Raw genomic sequence first — 21740 nt, forward strand, 5'->3', positions numbered from 1 at the left:
GCAGCAGGAGTAAGCACCCTGCCAGCTACTGCATCCGCAGGTACGGAGTGGGTATGTATGTTGCATGGAAATGAACACGTTCAAACTAACATTAACTCGGTCTTACAGCAGGCTTCCTTTTGTGTAATGTTTGCCGTTTGTACAGTAATGTTCATCCCGTCTCATACTTTGCATACAAACAGCATCCCATGGCAGCGGAGGAGCAAAGGAGCACACTTGTGGGAGCAGAGGTAGCTACGTATACAAGGAATAAGTCCCCGCTCTGGTGAAAAAAAGTCTTAGGGGACTTAAATAACCATAATCAGCTGTTGAATGCAGTGGCTGGGAGGCACAGGCACGTTTCTGCGCGGCAGGCTGGTGCTCAGCGCAGACCGGACACGGCATCCGGATTGTCTCGTACCTTACCCAGGAACACCTCGGCCACCTTGCCCTTGCCGAGGCGGCCGTGGCTCCTGCCCGGTTCGGGATGATCACAGCGCTACGTGTGCGCCTTGTCCGCAGAGCCCCTCAGCGCTCCGCGATGGGCCGCCTGAGGCGGGCGGGCGGGCGGGCGGGCGGGCGAGCTGCGCCGTGCCGCCCGCCCCCGCCGCCCCAACACTCGCTGTCACCCCACCCGCTGCCGAGGGCCGTTCCTGCGCGAAACACTCATAAACACGACGGGAAGGAGACGCGATGGGGGACGGGATGGGGAACGGGACGGGGGGCGGCAGCCGGGATGGGGGACGGGGGACGGGGCGGCGGGAGCGTCCCCTCAGCCGGTTCCCGCCCAAGCCGCGCCGCGCCCCGCCTCCTCCCCCCCCCCGGTCCTCCCCCCTCGCGCGCGCGCCGGGGAAAACGTTGCGCAGGTTCTAAAGCGGGGCGGGGGGAGGGGAGGGGGCGCGGCCGCGCGCGAGGGGGCGTGTGAGGGGGAGCGGCGGGTAACGGCCGCCGCCACCGCCGCCGCCGCCGCCGCCGCCGTGCGCCGGGCGCGTCCCGCCGCGCCGCCGTCCCGCCCGCTGCATGGAGCTGTCGGCCATCGGGGAGCAGGTGTTTGCGGTGGAGAGCATCCGCAAGAAGCGCGTGCGGAAGGTGGGCTGCTGCCGCGGCGCGGCGGGGCGGGCCCCGACGGCAGCGAGGGCAGTGAGGGGGGACGGGACGCGCAGCGGGACATCCCTCGCATAAGCGCCCTGCCTTCCGCGCGCAGTAACGGGGTGGCGGCGGCGGCGGCACCGGCCGCAGCCCCTGCACCCCGCTGGGGTCGGCGGGCGACGGGCGCGCGTGTGGTGGCGGTGGGAGGTGCCGGTGAGGTGCGGGGGTGCCTCGGGGCGCCCGTGGCGGGGCGCTGTGGGCATTAACCCGCACGGGCGCAGCGCGCCGTGGGCTCGGGTGGGTAGTTCCTTGCCCAACGTGGGGAAGGGGCTCTGAGCACTGCACAGGGCTTGGAGCACCCTGCCCTAGTGGAAGGTGTCCCTGCTCATGGCAGGGGTTGGAACTGGGTGAGCTTTAAGGTCCGTTCCAACCCAAACCAGTCTGGGACTCTGTGAAGCTGCTGAGCCCCCCACGAGGAAAACAGAATCAGTTCTCTGGCTCAAATTCTGGGGCAGGTGCTTTGCTTGCTATGCAGTCGTGTAGAGATGTCTGCAGCTGCAATAGTGGCTTGTCGAGGTATGGTCATCCTGCATGCATGAAGGCCTCTGCCATGCTTTGGGAAGTGCTTGACAAGCCCCTCAGGATAATATTAAAGGTTTTAATACTTGTATGCATTGCTCATGAAGGCCTTGAATGTGGTTTCCAATCACTACACCTTTTTCCTTTTTAAATCTTGTACTTAGAGTGAACAAATAAATGGGTAACCGAACTTAAGCTTTGAGCTGCTGTCTGCTTGGGTCGAAAGGCTGAGTGGCTGTGATGGATGGAGCCGTGTTTGTGTAAAGCGTTTAGCAACTGGAAGGGAACATGTCAAAGAGATGCTTCATAGGGTCTGAAATACTGTATTTCTGCTCTCTGCTTAAAAATTAAATTCCTCTGACACTTGCTCCTGGCGTACATCTCCCCCTCGTGTTTCTGCGTGCTGACTTCTTGTAGGGTTGCCTGTAAAAGTGGGAATGGTTACAGTCTTGCTCTCTGGTTGGCTCTTGGGGTTCTGTCTGCTAGGCTTCTGCAAAGGTATGATCCTGAGCTGATGGTAATTCAAGCGTGTTTAAATCCCCCTGTGTGCCCGTTTTCTGGGGAGAAAGGTATAGCAAGTGTAGGTAAATGAGGAAGTGGCTTTGTTTTGAAAACAGAGCAATGGGAAATGAGCTTTTCAGTTGCAGAGCTGAGCCCTGTTGATCGGTTGTGTCTCTTGCTGTAGCCCATATCTGGTTGTGGAGTTCACCTGTTTTCTTCTTGCTTTTTCCACCCGTAGGGTAAAGTAGAATACCTGGTGAAATGGAAAGGATGGCCCCCCAAGTAAGTCCTGTTTTGCTTGTCTTTCACTCTTGTTTCTTTAATACTCAATAATAGCTTACACCGTACCTTTGCAACTGAGCATCTTGGTCTTGTTCCTCATTCCAGTGGCAATAAACAAAACCGAAGAGCCACAAACCAAAACCAAATCCGTTTCCAGATGGGCAGCTGAGGGATCCAAACTGTGTGCCTGTCTATTCTGACTGGGTTTTGCCACCACTGAAATGTTCCATTGAGATGCTTTCTAGATACAAACTCATTATGAGTTTGACAGGGAACCCTGGTTCTTCTGAATCTGGAATGGCTTCTGGTTTTCTGAGTCAGCACCAAGAGGACCCCACTTTATTTTTAGAGCTATATGTAGTCTTTTAAAATTGAAAACCAATTGATGGTCTGGTCTTGTCTTACCGTTTCCCCTCTGCAATTCACAAGCAGAAAAGGGTAATGTTTCAGATTTACTGATTGTAGCCAAATGCAGGTGATCTTTGCCCTTTGAAAATTACTGCCAAGCTGCCTTGTCCAGACCCTTCTGTTATTTTGAGTGCCTCTTCTGCTTTTGCTTTGGTTGCTATGTTGCAAAAAGGAAACAAAAAATCTTTCTAAAGCATTGCTATGCACTGTTTACAGATAGTTATTAAAATGCAGCTGCCTCTGAAGAGTGATTGCTCTGTGCCTAAATAGTCTGTAAAATGCTTTGAGATTAAAAGGATTAGGTGACTGGAGAATATTACTATGTTAGCTAGCAGTCTTGTAGAACAGCCTCCTGGCCAACCCATATGGGGCCCTGTCTTTGCTTTTCTGTTTGTAACTCTGTGTGTGTACATACACAGTGTGTGTGGGTACCACTACATTACACACACAGTTGCACTGCAGAGGGGACTGCTTTTATGGATTCATCCTCACAGCTGCAAATTGGGGCCCACTAGGACAGTCCTTACTGATTGTACCTGGTGTCCAAGAAGTTGAAATGTGTTCCTGTGTGCCTGATCCTTGTGCCTAATCCTTAGGTTTTATAGCGCATGTGTGAATATAAGCAGCTTCCCCTCTCTGGTGGTGGTGGGAAAGGGTAAATTTGTTCTTGACTGTAAGTTCTGCTGTCAAAGTGTAACCTTGTGCACTTGTTGACTGCCAGTTGCTGTATAGTGTGCATCAGTTCTTGGACTGCTTCAGCCTTCTAAGTAGCCTTATTTAATCACTGGTAGAGGTTGGGAAATGTATTTGCAGCCTGTCAGGCACCATCCTCTTTTGAGGTTTATCCCATTCTCCAAACGCATCGAGGTCCTTCTCTTGTAAGGCCACTTACCAAGAAGGTGGGCTGAGGCATGGCATAATTTTTCCTTGGATAGAGCAGCCCTTATTTTTACTGCTGCCTTTCCCTGTGCTGTACCTTAGAATTCTGGGGGTGCCAGAAACTTGCTTTTGGGAGCTAAAAGCACAGCCATCTGCCCGGGGAGCAAGGGGATGATAGGGTTCCCTTCTTTTGAATGTTACATGTCCAAAGACTTTCCCTCTCCCCCCAGACTCTGAGGAGCACTGACTGGTTGGGTTTTTTTTTCTCTTCTCTACCTGCCAGCTCCATTTTAACTGTTCACTCAGTGGTTTGAGTTGCTTTAAACCAAGATGCTTTCAGCACTGAAGTCACTTTCATCCTGCTAGCAGTCTCTGTTCCTTGTTGCTAAACATATACATGCTTGTGCTAGCATGCAGCACCACGCGCTGCTTGCATCTTTGTCTTCTGACATATTTTGTTTCCTCATCCCATGTTGTGTTTCTCTTCATTCCCCTCCCCAACCTTGTTGCATTGCTTTTTCTAATCTCTGTACCAGTTATCCCATCATTCCTATTGGAGGCTTTATGGAAGGGAATGAGGATAGGTCAGTAGTTTGCTGCTTTCCCACATAATTGATAGTTCACTTTTTTCTTTTTAATAAAAAATTCGTGTCAGTACCCTGCACCTCAGATTCCTGGATTGTGCTGCTGGAGTCAGGGAATGGAGGAGTTACAATCTGATTCTAGCTACAAGCTTGTTTACAACTTGTGTTGGAGTTAAGAGGGGAGGGGGAAGAGGAGGAGTAGAAGGAGGGGGAAGGAAGATCATATGATCTGTTTTCCAGAGTGCCTGTCCTCTGCAGTTCTGCTGCAGCCTCGGTTCTGTGTACCCGTATATACAGCTCTGAGTGCGCGCGCGCACGTGGCAGACTGAACCATGGGTTGTTTTTTTTTATATGCAGTGTTTTGCCACTGCAGCGAAGCCAGAAACTGAACTGCAGAGAAAAAGGCAACACCCACCAGTTTGGCTGTTTTTCTAAAGCAAATCCTTTTATTTTTTTTTTCTTCTGCCCATGAAAAGCAATCCAATGGCTTTTTTTTCCCCTTTCTTGTGTTATTATTTTTCTTAAATTTGTAGAATGAGTGCCAGAATCCCTGCAGCTGGGAGGAAACCTTCCTCTGTTCAACAGTATCTTGGCATTGACAGCTTACTGCCAGGTTGCTGCAGGAGGCTTCAGCAAAGGAGGGAGGGAAGGATCAGGTGATTATGAAGACATGGCTGTTCTTAACTCTGATATACAGTGCACGTAGGGATACCTGAATTTCATCATTTTGTTTCTCCCTTTTACAAAAGAACTGTACTTTCATTTCTAGATCTGTTCTCCAGGAATGCCCCTCTAATTCATACCTTTCTTCTACCTAATGGAGAGATGAAAGGGAAAAGTATTTCCAAACCACCTCCCCTGTGTACATACGTGCATGCGACACATGTCCTCATGCACAGCCTGCACTTCAACGAGAAACATAAAGGTCCTGAAATGCTTTCCCCCTGTTTAAAGGCGCTGATACAAATGCACCCTTACATACTTGAGTGTGGCTGTTTTCTGGCTCTCCTCCCCAGGGGATGGGAGGGTCTTTGCTTCCAGGCCCTGGACCTCACATTCCAGGGAAATTAATGTTCTGAGGCATTCAGGGTTTCAGACTTGCTTTCTTGCCTTTGAGTTTGTATGGTAGAGACATGCCACCTTTCCTTTAGAAGCAAACATGCCACGGGGACCACCTTGTGATCCATTACGCCTTCTACAGTGGGAGGTTTTGGGTTCTTCTCCCTGGTATTAAGTGCAGCTGTTCTTCCTGGGAAGTGGTTTTGGCGTTGTCTTCTTGGTGGGCTCAGTCCTTTACTGAGCATCTGACTCCTGTCACAGCTCTCTGGCAACTGAGGAGGGAGATGGGGCAGTGAGTGACACTGTTCACAGGCTACTTCTAAAGCATCAAGCTTATTTTGAGTAGTTTTGGTAGCCCTGACCACAGTGCAGATGGGTTCCTCCTGTGCTGGTACAGAAACACTGATGACCTCTGCTAACTACAAATAACCTGCAGGGGGAGTCGAGTAAGAGAAACAGTTGGAAAGCCGCCATCAACTTGCCTCAGGGCTCAGATCTAAACATGTTTAGTTGAATGCCAACGGTGGAGAAAAATTAAACTCTTCTTAAATGAATACTTTCAGCTCCAGTGATTAGAGGTAATTAATAATGCAGGTGAGGAAGCATACTTACTCCTTGAGCACTCTAAATTAAGAGAGACCTATTTTTCAGAAAGCTGTATCAGATCATGTCTCATTGTTCCATGGGGTTTGAGGGAGTGCTGAGGATAAGACCTGTTTAGGATTGACTTAAAATCAGTTTCAGAGTGTCCGTACAGGCTTTGCAAACAGCGTGGAGGGGGCTCTGAGAAGGGAAAGTCTTTCTTGTTCTCCCACAAAGATCTGCTTGAAGCTCGGCCCTTCGTGTTCTGGGAAAGGAAGGTGGTGTCTGTGGGAAGTTCGGGAGGGAATGGCTGAGATTCCTCAGAGCTCTCACAATGTTGTGGCAGGCCCCACCGACCCTTGTGAAGACAGTATCCAGGGCCATAATGCACTGGTAACAGGCCTGCAGAGAGAATACTTCATTAAAGTACTGTTTACTTTATATGCCTTGTGTTTGTCTTCAGATACAGCACATGGGAGCCAGAGGATCATATCTTGGACCCTCGCCTGGTAGTGGCTTATGAAGAAAAGTAAGGGCGCATGTTCTTTCTCTCCCTGCACACAAGAAAAGGAAATAGTGCCTATTTCACAGTGTGCATAAAGTGCCCATGCTGTCCCTACTTCAAAGATGAGATCCTGCATGACCTCTGTACCCTGATGTTGGCTTAGGTGGACAAAAAAGTGTTAAAGCAGCTTTGATTAGCACTGTTTAAGAAACAACGCCAAGAACAAGCAGCGCTAAGCCAAACAGCAATCAGTTTTAGGTTTTAATCAGGTCCAGGGCTGGACTGGAGTGATGAGAGGTGATAAGTTTCTTTAAACACACCCTTGATCAGCTAAGTCAGAGAAATTCCCTTATTGCAAGGCTTTCACTCCTACCAGAAGTGATTCTGGAATGTTTTCAAAGCCCAGTGGTCACCATTGGGTTTTAATGAAAGAAATGAGGGAGCTGTGCTGCAAAAGGTAGATGTCCTGTGGTATTTAGTACTTGGTGTGATTTGTGTTCCTCTTTCGCAGGGAAGAGAGAGACCGTGCATCAGGGTACAGGAAAAGAGGCCCCAAACCAAAGCGTCTCCTACTGCAGGTAGCCTCTTGCTCTTCTGTGTATTTCTAACTCGTTAGCTGCTCGCAGGGAGGTGGAAACCGTCCATTTGCTGTTGGATGGACAAAATGGGTGGTAACAGGCCAACACAACATGATATCAGTTGGTAGGCAACTAGATCTAACCTGTTAGCTGAAGAGCCAGCTAACTTGTCTTTAAAAACCAAAGCAGCTCCTCCCCCAAAAAAAACCCAACAAACTAACAACAGCTCTTGCTGTCTGTAACTAGGGTTTTAGAAACTTTGGGCCTGGCTGGTTGCAGGTTACCTGTTTTTTGTGCTCTTTTAATTTCATGTTGGGCTTGGACTTCCCATCATGTTAAAGGTAGCCACTGGTTGGAAGCAGAGTTCCAGCATGCTTTTACTGTTGTCGAGCAAAACATCCAATCCTAGGAAGTCCCTGTTAGGAAGAGCTTAGACGGCAGTTGAAGAGGTGAGAGAAGCAGTGTGCTAAAAGCAGCACAACTTACCCTACTCATCTATATGTTCAGGGACTGAACAAAAAATAACTTCCTGGCTCCCAGGTGGGAGCCCTGACTGTATTATCAGATTTCTGCTCTCACCCTTGCTGCCCTGATGTCTTGGCAGCGGCTGTATGGCATGGACTTGAGGAGTGCCCACAAGGGAAAGGAGAAGCTTTGCTTCTCTCTTGCACGGAGGTTTGGAGGAGGAGACAGCAGCCTGCCAGGGGCCAAGCCAGGGCAGGCAGAGTTCTCAGAGAAGACTGGGGGAGCGGTCCTGCCATTCTCTCTTCGAAAGCAGCGCAAAAACCAGAAGTACCTGCGACTGTCAAGGAAGAAGTTCCCCCGCATCTCGAGCCTGGAGAGCCGAAACTGCAGGCGTGAGTTCTTCCTGAATGATGCAGTGGGCCTAGAGGCCAGGCAGGGCCCTGAGGACTGGGAGGCTATGCAGCACACCAGCAAAGAAGGTAAGGCCAGACACGCCTTGGCTGTGAAGTTTGTGGCATAAGAAGGATGCTCTGCATGCTTCCTCCTTGCTTGCCTCATCCTGGGATTATGGTTTAGGTCAGATCAGAGCAGCTTTCACTGGCTCACAATGTGGCACTCTTGTCTGCAAGTTCCTTTCTTGTTTGGATGAATAGCACAGGTTAATCTGCTTTTTGGTGCTGCCTCTCTGTAGACTTATATCAGTGATGCCCCTCACAGGGTTGGAAAACGTGGAAGATACTGCAAGTTACGCCTCTCTGACAGTTTCCTCACAGCAGAGGTGACATGCAGGTGTGGTAGTATTGAGCTCTGCCTCTGTCTGTCCATCCACGTGTTTTCAGCTTGCTGCCCTGCTAAAAGGAGCTTGGCTGGCAGTGGACAGGCTTGGGCACCAGCACTCTTCTCACAGTGCTGCTCTCAGGAACATACAGGAATGCCGCTAGGAAGCCATAGTGCATTCCTCTGACCCCTCCTTTCTTTCCTCTCCACACCCCATGTCCTCTAAAATTCCTTGCTATAGAGCTATGTGAGAGGGGATGAGAGAGATGAAGTGAGGATGGTAAATCTTGCTTGATCCCACTGAGTAGGCAGCATGAATGTAGGCATGGGAGATGTCCAAGCACATTTGGCATTTTGGGGAGGGATACCAGCATCTCGTTCAGGAGGGCTGTGGGATGCATGCGTAGTTCTGAGTTACCAGGGAAACTCTACCCCTGCATTATTAGAGTTTCTGAAGGCGTAGCTTTCCTGAGGAGTTGAAAACAGGGCTTGTGCTGGTTGTAGTAGCTAACGGAATCCTGCTACACCTTGCTAGGAGTTGCTGGATTATGCAGGATTTTGGGGAGAGGGCATTGTTCTGGGAATCAGAACTATGGCCTCCCTTCTGAGAGGGACTTGTCCAGGAAGGCAGCAGTGAGGGTAGCACAGAGGAGCCCAGTGTTGCGTCATGGCAACAAGCAGATGTGTGGGGCTTCTTCACCCTTAGAAGCACTGGGCTCTAAAGCACTTGGGGAGTAGAAGAATGGACAGCAGTACAGAAATGTTTTTGCTCTCCCCTTGATGCACAGCCTGCATGGAATTTCAGTTATTGTTAGGGGGGACTGGGCTCTTTCTGAAGTGAAAGTAGGCACCCCAGGTATTTGAGACAGAGGCCAGGAAATAAACCCTTAAGGGGCCCTCATTCCTTTCTCAACTTGGGACAGCAAGGTATATAGTACAGGTATAGTGACGGGGAGAGGATGTTTTCCTTTCTCTATATTTTTGTGGCTGCCTTTGGGGGTTGGGAAGAAGCGAGGCTTTGGGTGGCAGAGGGACTGATAATTATTCTTAGAGTGAGAAGGTGCAAGGATGCTTGGCTTTCTTATGTGGAGATATCTGGGAGCAAAGGAGGGATGCGAGAAAGGGAGAGAGACCTCTCTGTGAAACAGTATTGATGGATTTTTGGGAGAATGGCACAGGCTGCATTGCAGGTGCAGTACAAGGAAGACGCTCCATTTTGGCTCCCTTTGACTCCGCATAGGAATATCTGAAGAGCGTGTGTAAGAGTGTGTGATTTTTTTACTTTTCAGCAGGGAAGGGCATTTACAAGCAGGTGAGCTCACACCTGGATGAGTGTGCTTTGCTGACACAGAGCCAGATTAGGGGCTGAGATGGAGTGAGAGTTCTCAGGGAACTGTACAAGGTTAAATGAGCTGTGTGGTGTTACAGGGTCTTTTGACCTTTGTGTAGGTTGCTCCAATGCTCCTGTGTGTCTGGAAACCTTTGCTTCTCTTTCCCATTATATCCTGCAGTGATCCTCCATTTTCCCTTAGCCTCTGAGGGGAGGGCTTCCCCATGCTCTTTCTTGCCTTGTACATGCAGACTTGGTACTGGCTGGTTTCACCCACTGTTTGTCAGAAAGGAGACCCCTTTTCAATCCTTCCCTTCCCTCTCTTCTTCCTCCTTCCTTGTCCATCACCCTCTCTCTCTCTCCCACTAACATGCTCTTATCTGCCTCTCCTTCTGCAGCAGATGTGGATGGCAGTCTCCCTTGGATTCCCACTGTGCCCCCCAGCGAAGTGACAGTGACAGACATCACAGCAAACTCCATTACCGTCACTTTCAGAGAAGCACAAGTGGCTGAGGGCTTCTTCCGAGACCGGAGCGCGCAGTTCTGAATCTCCATTTTCAGTGCTCCCCAAAACCAGTGCTTTGAGGGTGGGGCTATAGGGAAGGGTTATTTTATCCCTTAAGAAAAAAACAAATCCAAAATGTCTCCTCTTAAAATGTTTACACAGACCTTCTTTTTTCCTCGCTTTTCCTTTTCTCCCTTTCAGATACGCAAAAAAGGGCAGTGTAGGGAGTGTGTTTGTCATTGCTTTGTCCAGCTGAAAACCTGACAGCCCTTTCCTTGGCAAAGACTACCCTCCTAGATGTAAAAGGAGCAAGCTGAACAATTTGCCTTTTATCCTGTCAAGTGGTGGCAGCTGCATTTGTGGGGAGAGGGCATGTGGAGGTGGAAAGAGAGCTGGGTCTCTATCCTGCGCCTTGCTCTGCAATTGATAGCCCTTGGATAAAGATTCTTCTCTGTGTGTTGCTCTTCCCACCTTCCTCCTCCCTCTCTTCCTGCAGCAGTGAGAGGCGATGGATCCTACCTGGGTAGATAACTCCAGCCTGAGTTCTCTCCTGTGGCCTGCTGTTAGGACTTCAGAACCATATTTGCCTGCCTGTGGCAAGTCAGTCCTTGCAGCACAGGTCCGTACAGACTGCAGAGGTTTCTCCCTTTGATTGTTGATCATGTGGAAAGACTGAAGTGCATCTCTGCAATCTAGATTGGTGAGGTACATTCAGTTTGCTCTCATTAAAGGCTCAGAAGCCCAGCGCAGTCGAGACATACCGTTCTGGATATGCTAAACAGGATTTCCAGGCTCAGCTCTGCAGTGTGAGGAATGCGTTACGGAAAGTGGGGTGTTCTTGCCCTTTGCCAAATTCAGTATTAATCACAAATGCTGCCCTGAATGTATGGCTATAAGCTGGTTGAAAACTGACTCCTCTCCCCTGGGAGGAGGGGCTAATAGGACAACCAAAGCGTTGCCTGGCACTGCAGAGATATATGAGATACTGGCACAGGCCCAGGACACAGGAGTTGGACAGGACTGAGCTAGAAATGGACCTTGATTAGAAGAAAATTCTGTTCTTGGATCCCATTGAGAGATCCAAGGTAAACAACATGTGGGGAAGGCATGTATTAGATTTGAGGAGGGGAAAAAATTCTTAGCAATGAGAATTCTTGGATTGTACTGCCCGAGTAATATTCTTCCGTGGCTCCAGTCTCCTCACAGTATCTGTAATCCTGTACTGCTTTACTGATAGGAACTTCCCCTTGGAAGGCTTAAAAATCTTTGCCAAGGAAAGTGGTTTCAATAGGCCCTGCCTGATCTTGCACTTAAAAATGTCTTGTGCTGGACTGCCTGTGACACTTGGAGGTGTGTGAAGAATTGCTGTATTTTGAGTTGGTAGTTTAGCATAGCATCTGTTCTTGCACATGCATGTTCTCTTCAATTTTTTTGAAAGCAAATTTTATTTAAATAACTTAGATTTTTAAATACAGACCTTTTCCTATGGAAAGAAAGAAAAGTAGGCTAGAATCTAAGGTGGGAACTGCAGGACAGAGTGCTGCAAGGTAACACTGGCTACCTTCATGATTAGTGTCCTTTAAATTCTTTGTTTTCTCTCCCTGCCCCTCCCGAAGCATCTCTTACCTGCTGTATTTATTCTAAATGAAGCTATGAGCCTTCTGAGCTCTGAAGTAAAGACACCCATGGAAATCCTCCCTGTGTTCCTTTGAAGGGTTTGGCTGTTGGCCTGCAGAATTTGGGAGCTCCAGGGCTTCCAGTCCTAGAAACACCTGCTTTTTGCAAAGTGCTTGGACTGCCGCCATGGTTTTTATTAGAAGTAGGCTTTACCTCAGATAAGATATAGCAGCTCAGTGTAGACTCAGGATCTCCCCTTCATCTCAAAGCTCTTTTGAGCAGGCCTGTCTTTCGCTGTGTCACAGCAGTTTCAGGACCACTGGGAAGATCTTGACTTTCTGGATGAACCTTCTGTCTCCCAAGTGACACAGGAGTTTTATTATGGAGAAATCTGGAAGGGTGAGAAGTGGAAGCTGGCAGGGGGAGGAATTATGTAGTGGGAGGAAGAGTAAGTGGGAAGGAAGCCTTCAAGAGCTAGCAAGGGCAAATCGATGAGGTAAGCATATAGGTTGAGGATGTTAGTTGAATGTGGGTGTCCAGCACGAGGCTTCTGTATCTGGAGTTGCACCCACTTTTGCAGGTTGTGGGGTCAGACAGTGTTGTCATCACTTCCTACAGCCCCCCTCTTCCCAACACCTGCCAAATGCTCTGAATAACTGCAACTCTCTCTTGTTGTCACCAGTGGGGACACCACACAGCTGAGCCCTATCTTCAGGGTTGTAGCAGGTAGTTACAGCTGCAGAAGCAAAATATTTTAGCTTATTTTTAAAAAAACTCTTGAACTCCAGCTCATCCTGCTAAATATTCATGGCTTTTATAGGATCTGGTTTCTTTACTCTAATGCAGCTACTGCTGCTTTAGTCCTGTCTTCATCTCTGTACAAATACACCAAAAAGCTTCCTATTTACTAAGGTTCCTGGCTTCAGCTGATATGGGAAGTGATCTCAATCCTGTGGTAGGGAAGAGCTTGTTCTAATAAACTGGATTTCAGAGTCATAGAATGATTTGGGTTGGAAGGGATCTTAAAGATTCCAGCCCCTTGCCATGGGCAGGGGCACCTTCCACTAGACCAGGTTGCTCCAAGCCCTGTCCATCCTGGCCTTGAACCCTGCCAGGGATGGGGCAGCCACAGCTTCTCTGGGCAACCTGTGCCAGGGCCTCAGCACTCTCACAGGGAAGAATTTCTTCCTTTAATCTGAAAGCCCCTTCTTCCACTTTAAAGAAATTTTTCGTCTTCTGCTTTTCTCTGCGCTCACCATCTGAGACTTCTCCACCTTTTGTTTTGGCATTTCTCTTTAAACATCTTTTCTTCGTCTTGCAGTGGAGTCTTCAAAGACCCGTGGTGGTCTTTCAAAGAGAATCCACCCACAGCTTCATATCTGAATCATTTTTTGGATCAGTCTAGCTCGTGTTCTGCTGGTGACTAATCATCTCACCACATGAAGTTTGTACAAAGTACCTGGCTGCCACGCTACTTTGTGTACAGGTCAGTGAGGAGTTAACCCTCATCAGGTTAAGATGCAACAAGCTGCATGTGCGTGGGTTTGGTTTGTGAGTGTGAGGAGGAGTTTGTGGTAGGAAACTAAGCAGTTACTGTGTTGGGTTGGACTTTTTGGTTTTGCATTCTTGAATTCTTGCTTATCTTAAAGATCTGAGATTTTTCTTTTCATATGTTTAAAATGTGGCTCTGTTCCATATTGTCTGGTGACATATTATCATAAACTTCCTTAGTAGAGCTGGTCTTCAGGGACTTAAAAAAATACCTTTATTCATTTCTGCACGTGTAGAGAGGTATGGGGGTTCTACTTGTGATGGCAAGAGAGGTTCTCTGGGTTTACTTGTTTCTTCTCTCCAACACCATCCATCTGCCATTTCAACCCAAAATATGAAAATTGAGTTGGGACCTCTTGGGCTAAGATGAAAATCAGATGCTGTGCTCAGAGCTTTGTTAAGCATTCTGTTTGATTAGAAGAGCCAGAATAGCATCCAGCAGAAGCTCAGTTTAATAATTCTATTTGAAGCACAAGCCAAGAATAGAAATGGGTTAACTCTCCCACATCTCGTTTGGCTCCATGGCTGTAAAACAGAAAATCAAACTTCAGCCAGTGGAAATGGCTGAACTGCATTCAAGAAACAAACTTCTTGATGAAGAACTGTCCTAATAGTCATACTTTGAACTGTTTCCATGTAAGAATTTATCAGCAACACTTGGGGGACAGAAGATTTTCTTTCATAGATCTTCTCACAGTGAACTTGCTGTATATATATATATGACAGAACTGAGGAGCTTGTGAGGCAGGAAAATCTTTCTTGTTAAAACTGTGTTTAAAAACCAAAAATAATAGTGGAAAGGACTGCCTCTGTTCCTGGATGGTTGTAAACTAGATGTTAGTGCTCTGATATATGTGATGCTTTGGAACAGCAAGTTTCAACACATAAATAGTGGCATTAAGTAGCCTTGAAGCTCCTGCATGCTTCTTACTGTCTTGCACTTGCTTGGGGGCCCTTCTGCTTGTGAAGTCAGACCAAGGTGGGGTTTTTTTGTTTGGTTTGGGGATTTGGGGGTTTTAATTTTTGGGGTTTTTTTTTTCTTTCTTTTTCAAGCAAGGTCAGGATGTTACTGTGAGAACACCCAAAAGCAGTTCCATTTGCCAAAATAAGCTCAAATTTGTTAGTGAATTGACCCTTGCTTATGTCAGACCCTCAGACAGAAAGAAGCTTATTGATAAATGAATGGCGCTTTTTTTGTTGTTAGTGTTGTGAAAGTGTCCAGAATTGTTCTTCTGGTGTTTTGTGACTGAATGTATAAAATTGTTTGTTCACCTCATGGGGGGGCCTTGGCCCCGGTACTGTTTCCTGCTGCATGCCAGTGCTGTTTGATGGTTTCACTGGAACAGAGATAGGAAGCCTCGCACAGGACAGAAAATAGGCAGGATAGCTCACGCAAAGACCCTTGGCGATAGCCACAACAGAGGCTGGGGTGTGGATGACAGCCGTGAGCACTGTCAGCCACATCGATGTATTTGAGCAAAGCTAAATCTACCACCACCTCTCCACCCCTTCCTCTTCTCTCAAGCTTTAAGTTTGTGCTTTCTGAAGCAGGGGCAGTACAAAACCTTCCTTTTCAAAAGCTAATAGGTATCTACCCATCTTCTGTTCGCCCTTGCTTACCTGCAACCTCAGGAAAAGAGGGTAGTGGGCCTTTCTAGGAAGACAGTAGGGGCAGCTGCTAGTCAAGGAAGGGAGGGAAGAAAGGAGCTGCCTCAGAGTTGCTCCTGCTGGGTGGTTGAGGACCAGCCTGTGGGTGGGCTGGCATGAGAAAGAAGGCATGTTAAAAGTGCAAAGACCTTATAGTGAAGCTGATCCCTTGCGTCAGTGGGTGGATGCCTCTCGGAGTTCTGAGTTGGTCCTGTAGAGAGGAGGTGGTCAGTGCTGCATTTATATATCCATCTTTTAGCATCTGGGAAAGCAAGGGAGATGTGTACATCTGCCTGTTAACAGCTCGCACAGGGAATGTACAGCGTTGGCACATACAGGTAAAGGGAACACATTGGTTTTGCCATGCTTGTTGTAAAACAGTTTTCCCAGGGGTGTGGTAAACTTGTTTTGAGACAATAGCTTTTGATCAAGAGACCATGTTGTCCTCTGCCTGCTGAGCTTCCTGTCCTCGCAGAGAAAGGTGAACCTTCTGGGTGTGGAACCATGTGGTCAGACCCTCCAGATCCTCTCCTGTAACAGGCACTTCCTGGAGTGGTGACCCCTTTTGCTCTTCCATCTCTTTCCCTTGCACCCTTAATTTCTTAAAGTGCAGTGGCTTAGCAGGGAGCAGGTGGGTGATGATCCCCAGCTGACCGGGAGCTGGAGGGAGAAGCAGAGCACCGTGGGAGCGCATAATGGCTGGCAGGAGGAGATGGGTTGCCACCGAGCTGGGATGGGGTACAAGCTTTGGTCCTGAGGTTGTTTTCATTTGCTCTGCAAAGACACCAGGGGCTCTTGTCTGAGAGTACAGGTCAGATTTGGAACAGGAAAGCTCCCAAGACCGGTCAGAACCTCTACCAGTTTATCTTGTTACTGGGGCACTGGGAGGGGGATTTTGGAGGAGGAGGAAGAAGTGGAAAGCCTTTATTATTATTTTTTAACCAGGAATTGTAGTGTCAGCACGAAGAAGCTTTTTTGCAAACCTGTCAAATATTAAGCAGCTTTTTTAATTTTTGTTCTTGTTGCTTTTAAATCTGAAGTATGTTTTGAAGCACTTTGGAAATGCAAAGCACTAGGAGTGCTAAGTACTCCTTATTGTCTGCCTAAAAGTGGCGTTTGGAAAGCAAAAAATTTATCTGCTTCAGGCCGCTGGCTGCTCCTTATCATTCTTCCAGAGCTGCCACCCAGACCTTTGCCTCCCTCCCATGGCTGAAGGGGGAGCATGCTCCACTGCACCAAGGAAAGGCAGGCTTCCCAGTTGGGGAGAGGAGAGTGACCAAGTTCACCTTTGGGGTCCAGGTTGGCTTCCTCCCCCACAACCTCCTTTGTCTGAAGAAAGGGAAAAATGAAGTTGAGTTTCAGTTTGAGTGGTCCTAGTCTGGAACTACGACCATTTATGCCAGCTCTGGAGACATCTTTATAGAGTTTACTGTCTGAAAAATTGCACCTTATTAGCTTTGTTGTGGAACAGGGAGAGGAAGGGCGGGTGAAGCAGGAGCTGTCTTCAGTAGCTGCTGGATTTTTCTAGAGGCCATTTCCTCACCTTATCCCCAGCATAACGGCAACAAAAGAACTGAAATCATTTAGATGAAGCTTTTTGTTCTGTGTATCTTGAGAACCTTTTGAGCAGGCTAAGATGAGATAATCTGTTTTTCCTCACCTAGCCAGCTCTGCAGCAGCGGGAACCCCAGCTCTCCCCCTGGGTTTCAGCACCAACCTTTCCCCTCAGTGTATGCACAGCACTGGGACCCTTTTGCACACTGACTCATCCAATTTGGTACGCTCCCTTTCAGCTGGGAGAAGGAGGAGTAGATGGGGGCTTGGGTTGGATAGAGGGGAGGGTCCTTGGTTATTTTTGTTCTTGTCCCTTCAGTTGTTGCTGTTGTTACACGCTAGAGTATCTGAGTCTTTGCACACGGAAAGCTTCCTTTTGCACAGAATGAGCTTCTAGCTTTTGTACAGACTAATTGAATGTATTTGGGGAGGGGGGTGGAATAGGGAGTAAACCAATTCCAAGCAAACCAATCGGAGTATAATGCCTTTTCTGAGCGAGTATGTGCTGTAAAAGGAGATTGTAATAGCAAAGGGAGGGCAGGCTCAAGTATAATTTGACACAAAACGTGGTTTTATTTTTGTACTGATATGGATAAGAGACTGTACAGCATCTATTTATTTAGATGATTTATGTGGTAAATGTTGCAAACAAAATTATGAAAAAATTAAATATGAGAACTGACATTTACCTAATGGTCTGTGTGGTCATTTACTTCCTCTTGCTTTAATTCCACAGCTGAATTATTTTCCGCCAGTTGCTTCTGTTGGTATAAACATGCAGTGTGGCTGGAAAAAAAATGGAAAATGTATGTGTGTGCGTGAGAAGGGCCAGTGAAGGACGGATGAAGACTGGAGCCTGCAAAAGGCCGTTTCTGACATTACGCAGTACTTTGATTCAAGGAGGTCAGGATCTTATTAATTTTTAACCCACGGGATAAGTCGGAGCTCTACAGAGGGGACCTGGGATGGGTGGTCCTTGATGGATGAGAACTCAAAGAGGAGCACGCTGATGGGAGGGAGGATGGCTGCTCCTCTGGGCTTAGGGAGTTCTTGATGTCCTCGCACAAAGCTGTGGTGCCAGGACAGCTCTGCTGACAGCAGAGTGATGGTGTGCCCTGTATCCTGCGTCTCCTGCAGGAACAGAGAACGTCTGAGATGAGAACTGGGTTGCCACATTGGTTGCCAGCAGGGAAGCAGCTCTCCTCCTGCAGGGCTTCAGGAAGCTCTCCAGGAGCACTACAGCTCCTGGGTGGAGTGTGGGCCCCTGATTTACTGCAGGTGAAGAGCCTGAATCCTAGAAGTTCTGATACTCCATGGAGAGAATCTTAAGTGTCCACTTTGGTTTTTGACTTGTTCCCTCAAGGCATGTGCCTCTCCATCCTCAGTGGGGCTTGAGGCTGTCTGTTAACGGAGGCACCTCAGCAGGCAAATGGGGCTGTCTGGGACATCTCTGGTAGCTATAACGTGGGGCTAAGCATCCCAACGCAGCGATGATGTCAGTCACAAAGCACAAGCCGCAAAAGTGGCGGGGGGTGGGGTGCGTTTCCTGAGTCGCCTGTGGCAGTGTAGCTAGGTCTTGCCAGTGCTACCAAAGCACCCCTGGCGAGTTTACCCTCATCCAGACATTGGAGTGATGGCATCAGAGCAGGACTCCAGCCAGCCATTTAGTTTCTGGCACCAGTGAGTGAGTCAGGTGAAGTTGTAAGGAACTGCAGTGCAGAGTTACGGGAAAGCCTGCTCTGGAAATTGTTTCTTCCTACCTCTGCCAATGCTGCAGAGGCTGGCTGGCAGCAGAAACTCGTAACAGCTTGCATGTGTTGGTTGGATTAAAGGTTAATCTGGATAGTACTTCTTTTTTTCTTTAATAATCTGTTACTATGCCGTGCCGCTAATGCATACAGGACAGCCGGCTAGCCTTGCACAGCTCTCCCCACAGGATCCCTCGAAACAAGGGCACCAGGCTGTGCCACAGGACGTGTCCCAGGCCCCTGCTACGGTAAGGCAGCACCCAACAGGGCAAACAGCATGGTCTGAGCCCCTCTGTTCCCGAGAAGCACGGTGTGGAACAGAATGTGCAGCCCCTGCGATGGCAAGCACTGTCAGGAAGCTGGCAGTCACCTCCTGTCTGCTCAGTGCCACTCTTCTCCCCTGTTCTTGGTCCTTCTCTTCCCAGTATTTTGCTTGCAAAGCAACTGGGTTTTTTTGATGCAAGGATGCAGGAAACCGCGGAAACTTGTGTAATGATTGTGTAATGATCCTGATCCACTGGGAGCTGGGGCAGCTTGGGAATCTGTAGGCAGGGCCTGGGGATATTGTAGTACCCCAGCAGCATCAATACTGCATGAACCACCCCATGGGCCTTCTCCTTTCTCTGCTACATCAAAAAGTTAGCAGCTGGAGGGACAGCTGTTCAGCTGCTGCTTGCGCTAGGCTGAGCGACCCGTACCTGCTGAACAGGGAGGTACATGGGCAGCTCTGTCTTTGCTCTTGCATGTTTCAGAGTTTTCAGCTGGGAAGTCTCACATTTTGACATGGATTGACCATAAAATCACAGAATGGTTTGGGTTGGAAGGGACCTTAAAGGTCATCTTGCTCCGATCCTCCTGCCATGGGCAGGGACGCATCACACTAGACAAGGTTCCTCCAAGTGTTTGCTTGGATGCAGTGTTTGCTTGAGGGGCTGAGGTGTGAGCAGCTACGCTAGCTCCCGCTGTAGGCAAGGGAGTAACAGCTTTTTTACAGCAGCCTGCCACTCCTGACAGCACCTCCCGGGAGCAAACAGCAACGCAGTCGGCTCATCAGCCCTTGGAGTTGTTCTAACAGAGAGAAGGGCTGATACTCCTGCCAGGTCTGCAAAAGAATGAGCCTGGAGGCAGCTCTTGGCTTTGAGCAGGTGAGTTTCCCATTATCCAGTGCCATGTAAAACATAAATGAAAATGCTGTTGCACCTGCTGCTCTTCCCCTGTGCTCCTACACTGCTTGCTAGGTGGGAAAGGTCCCGTTTTCCCCCAAAGCTCATTGCTTCTCAGTGTTAGCAACAAGCGCTGCAGGGTGTCCTACGGCACCAGGGTCGTGCAGGCAGCAAGGTGCCCCAAAAATACTTTATTTCAGTGTCTGTAATAAACAACTGATGTTCCGGGAGAGCCATCTTCCCAAGTTGATGTGGGTATTTTTAAGTGTTTTACTGGAAATGTGAATGAAACAAAGGAAAAGCCCAACAATGCTCTGAACAGCTGGATATTCTGCTGCTATTTAGCTTTGTCAAAGTGAAAGTTAGATGAAAGAGCCCAGGGCTGGGTAATGCCTGTACAATGACTGCTCACAGCAATTGGAGCAGTGGCTGTGGCTGGAAAGAGGGTCCTGCTGATAGGTGAAAGGAGAAAGCACATGGAACTCTCCAAAACGCCCCTGCCCCTTCTGGTCCCTGGATCCAGGGTGCCTCATGCTTCTGCCCTGAGGTGAGGTGTAGTACTTGTTCCTCTGCCTGGGGACAAGGCCATCTGTCAGTCACAGCATGTGTGTTTGCATAGCTGTGCGAGGGTTTCTCCCTGCTTTATTTAGGACTGCCTGCTTTTTAGGGTGGCTGGTATTGGCAGTTGGGAGCTCAATTATTTGACGCTCAGCTACAAGTGCAAAAGCAGTTGTTCAAACAGAGTGAATGCTAACAAATACGCTAATTTAACTGTGGATGGTGCTAATGAACACTTAATGTGCAAAGTTAAAAGCAGTTAAAAAAACTGAAAAGCAAAACGCAATGGGTGTGATCGACTTGTTCTTTTGAAGTCGCCTTCAAGCCTATAGAGAATTGAGATCATTTTAAAAAGTGGTGTCTGGACAAATGGGGCGGTTCAGAAGTATCTGTCCTGTTCCAGGTGAGAGTCCCAAGTGATCTGCCTGGGGTTTTGTTCTCAGTTGGCCTGTGATGGTAAATACCTAAGAAAAGGACCTCTTGCAGCCTGTTCTCAAAGCCAGTGGTATGACCTAAAAGCAGAATTATTAGTGCAGTACATTGTGGTTCAGTCCCTGACCACAGGAACACCTTCTTCTCTGAATTGTTCTCATCTCCTGAGCCAGGGTCTGTGTGACTGTCTGTCTGCTGTCTCTGTCAGCCTTCAAAGGAGGACGGGGCAGTGGGGAGCATGTCTCCTCTTGAGTCACTCTTCCTCTGGTCAGAGAGCTGGCGGGGGCTGCAACATTTCAACTGCCAAGGTGAGAAACGAACCTCTATGACAGAACTTACCAGAATCACAAGCAGTGGGGAAAACCCTTGTTCTCCCTGCCTTGATCTTGGGACACCCATCCCTGCTCCGACTGATAAATACAGGATATTTTCCAGAATACCGTCCTTCTGGGTGGTACTTCCGAGCTAGAGGTGGAAAGGGAAAGGGGAGGTGGATGGAGAAAGGGTTAGCAAAGCCTGAGGAGGAGCAGCAATAGCAAATTGCCCTCACCACAGCTCCCCCTTTCTCCAGAGGGTACCATTCTGAAATACACACCCTCCTCACCCCAAAACCGGAGCTAAAGCAGGAGCCCATGCCGTTGCGCCGTGGCGGCTGGTACTTCCAGGTAGCCAGAGGACCACAAGCTCCATGTGAAGACAGTTTCAAGAGCGAGAGCTTCCATTTTGAATCACAGAGAATGAGTTTAGACGGAGGTTTGTTTCTTTCTGCCCTTTTAGCACCTGCAAAGGAGCGTACGGCACACTGCGGATTACACAGGGTTCTGCAGTGACACTTGGGGCAGGGAATTCCTCTAAGTGACTTAACGTTTCTCTATTTGTTCTTTATGTTGCATGCTCGGCCCATTTACCTTGCAGTACGTTACACCGGCTCAGAACACACACAAGCGCCAGCCAAAAGGCAAAACCAAAAAGGCTCTGAGTGCATTTACTGCTCGTTTTCGCCCTGGTAGGCGCTTTAAGGTGGGTGACGGTGAATCTGCGTGCGGCGGCGGAGGAGGCAGCCGCCATTATTTTAAGTATCAAAAAGAAGGACGTGTTTAGGCGGGAAGGGGCTGAGGCACCACAGCCGCCATGACGAGGGTCTGCCCGGGCGGGCTGCGCTTCCCTTCCTCTCGTCTCCCTTCCAGCGGCCCGCCGGGGCCGGGATAACGGGTGTCCCCCCCGCTGAGGAATAATGGCGGACCCCCCTCCCTCCCTCCCTCCGAACCACCTCCTGCCGTGCGGGCCCTTTAACGGCCGGCGCCTGCGCGCGACCCCCTTCCCTTAGCAACCGCCCCGCGCGGCGGGAGGGGAGGGGACGGGAGGGGG

General features: G+C 48.9%; 1 protein-coding gene and 2 long non-coding RNA genes across 6 annotated transcripts; 2 read left to right on the forward strand and 1 right to left on the reverse strand.

Moving 5' to 3' along the window:
* The first annotated feature begins 935 nt into the window (after window positions 1-935).
* CBX7 (chromobox 7) lies at window positions 936-17159 on the forward strand. 3 transcript variants are annotated; one of them, XM_065678002.1, is made up of 6 exons: window positions 936-1068; window positions 2387-2430; window positions 6406-6471; window positions 6959-7025; window positions 7630-7969; window positions 9996-17159. In XM_065678002.1, exons 1-6 carry the CDS (start codon window positions 1000-1002, stop codon window positions 10142-10144), a joined length of 735 nt encoding a protein of 244 aa, XP_065534074.1. In that variant the 5' UTR covers window positions 936-999; the 3' UTR covers window positions 10145-17159. The 3 variants fall into 3 exon arrangements, with proteins under 3 accessions (XP_065534074.1, XP_065534082.1, XP_065534088.1); XM_065678010.1 differs by having other exon boundaries at window positions 9999-17159; XM_065678016.1 differs by having other exon boundaries at window positions 7804-7969.
* A 1519-nt stretch (window positions 17160-18678) lies between these two features.
* LOC136013722 (uncharacterized) lies at window positions 18679-21729 on the forward strand. 2 transcript variants are annotated; one of them, XR_010612339.1, is made up of 4 exons: window positions 18679-19364; window positions 20581-20680; window positions 20944-21125; window positions 21288-21729. It is a non-coding gene; the product is annotated as an uncharacterized LOC136013722 (long non-coding RNA). The 2 variants fall into 2 exon arrangements; XR_010612338.1 differs by lacking the exon at window positions 18679-19364 and having other exon boundaries at window positions 20437-20680.
* On the reverse strand, window positions 19535-21661 carry LOC136013727 (uncharacterized). Its single transcript, XR_010612340.1, has 3 exons — window positions 21281-21661; window positions 20968-21152; window positions 19535-20837 (listed from the first exon to the last, which is right to left on the reverse strand). It is a non-coding gene; the product is annotated as an uncharacterized LOC136013727 (long non-coding RNA).
* Window positions 21730-21740: the final 11 nt, after the last annotated feature.

Source organism: Lathamus discolor, chromosome 1 (genome assembly GCF_037157495.1).
Source record: "Lathamus discolor isolate bLatDis1 chromosome 1, bLatDis1.hap1, whole genome shotgun sequence".
Lineage (NCBI taxonomy): Eukaryota > Metazoa > Chordata > Aves > Psittaciformes > Psittacidae > Lathamus > Lathamus discolor.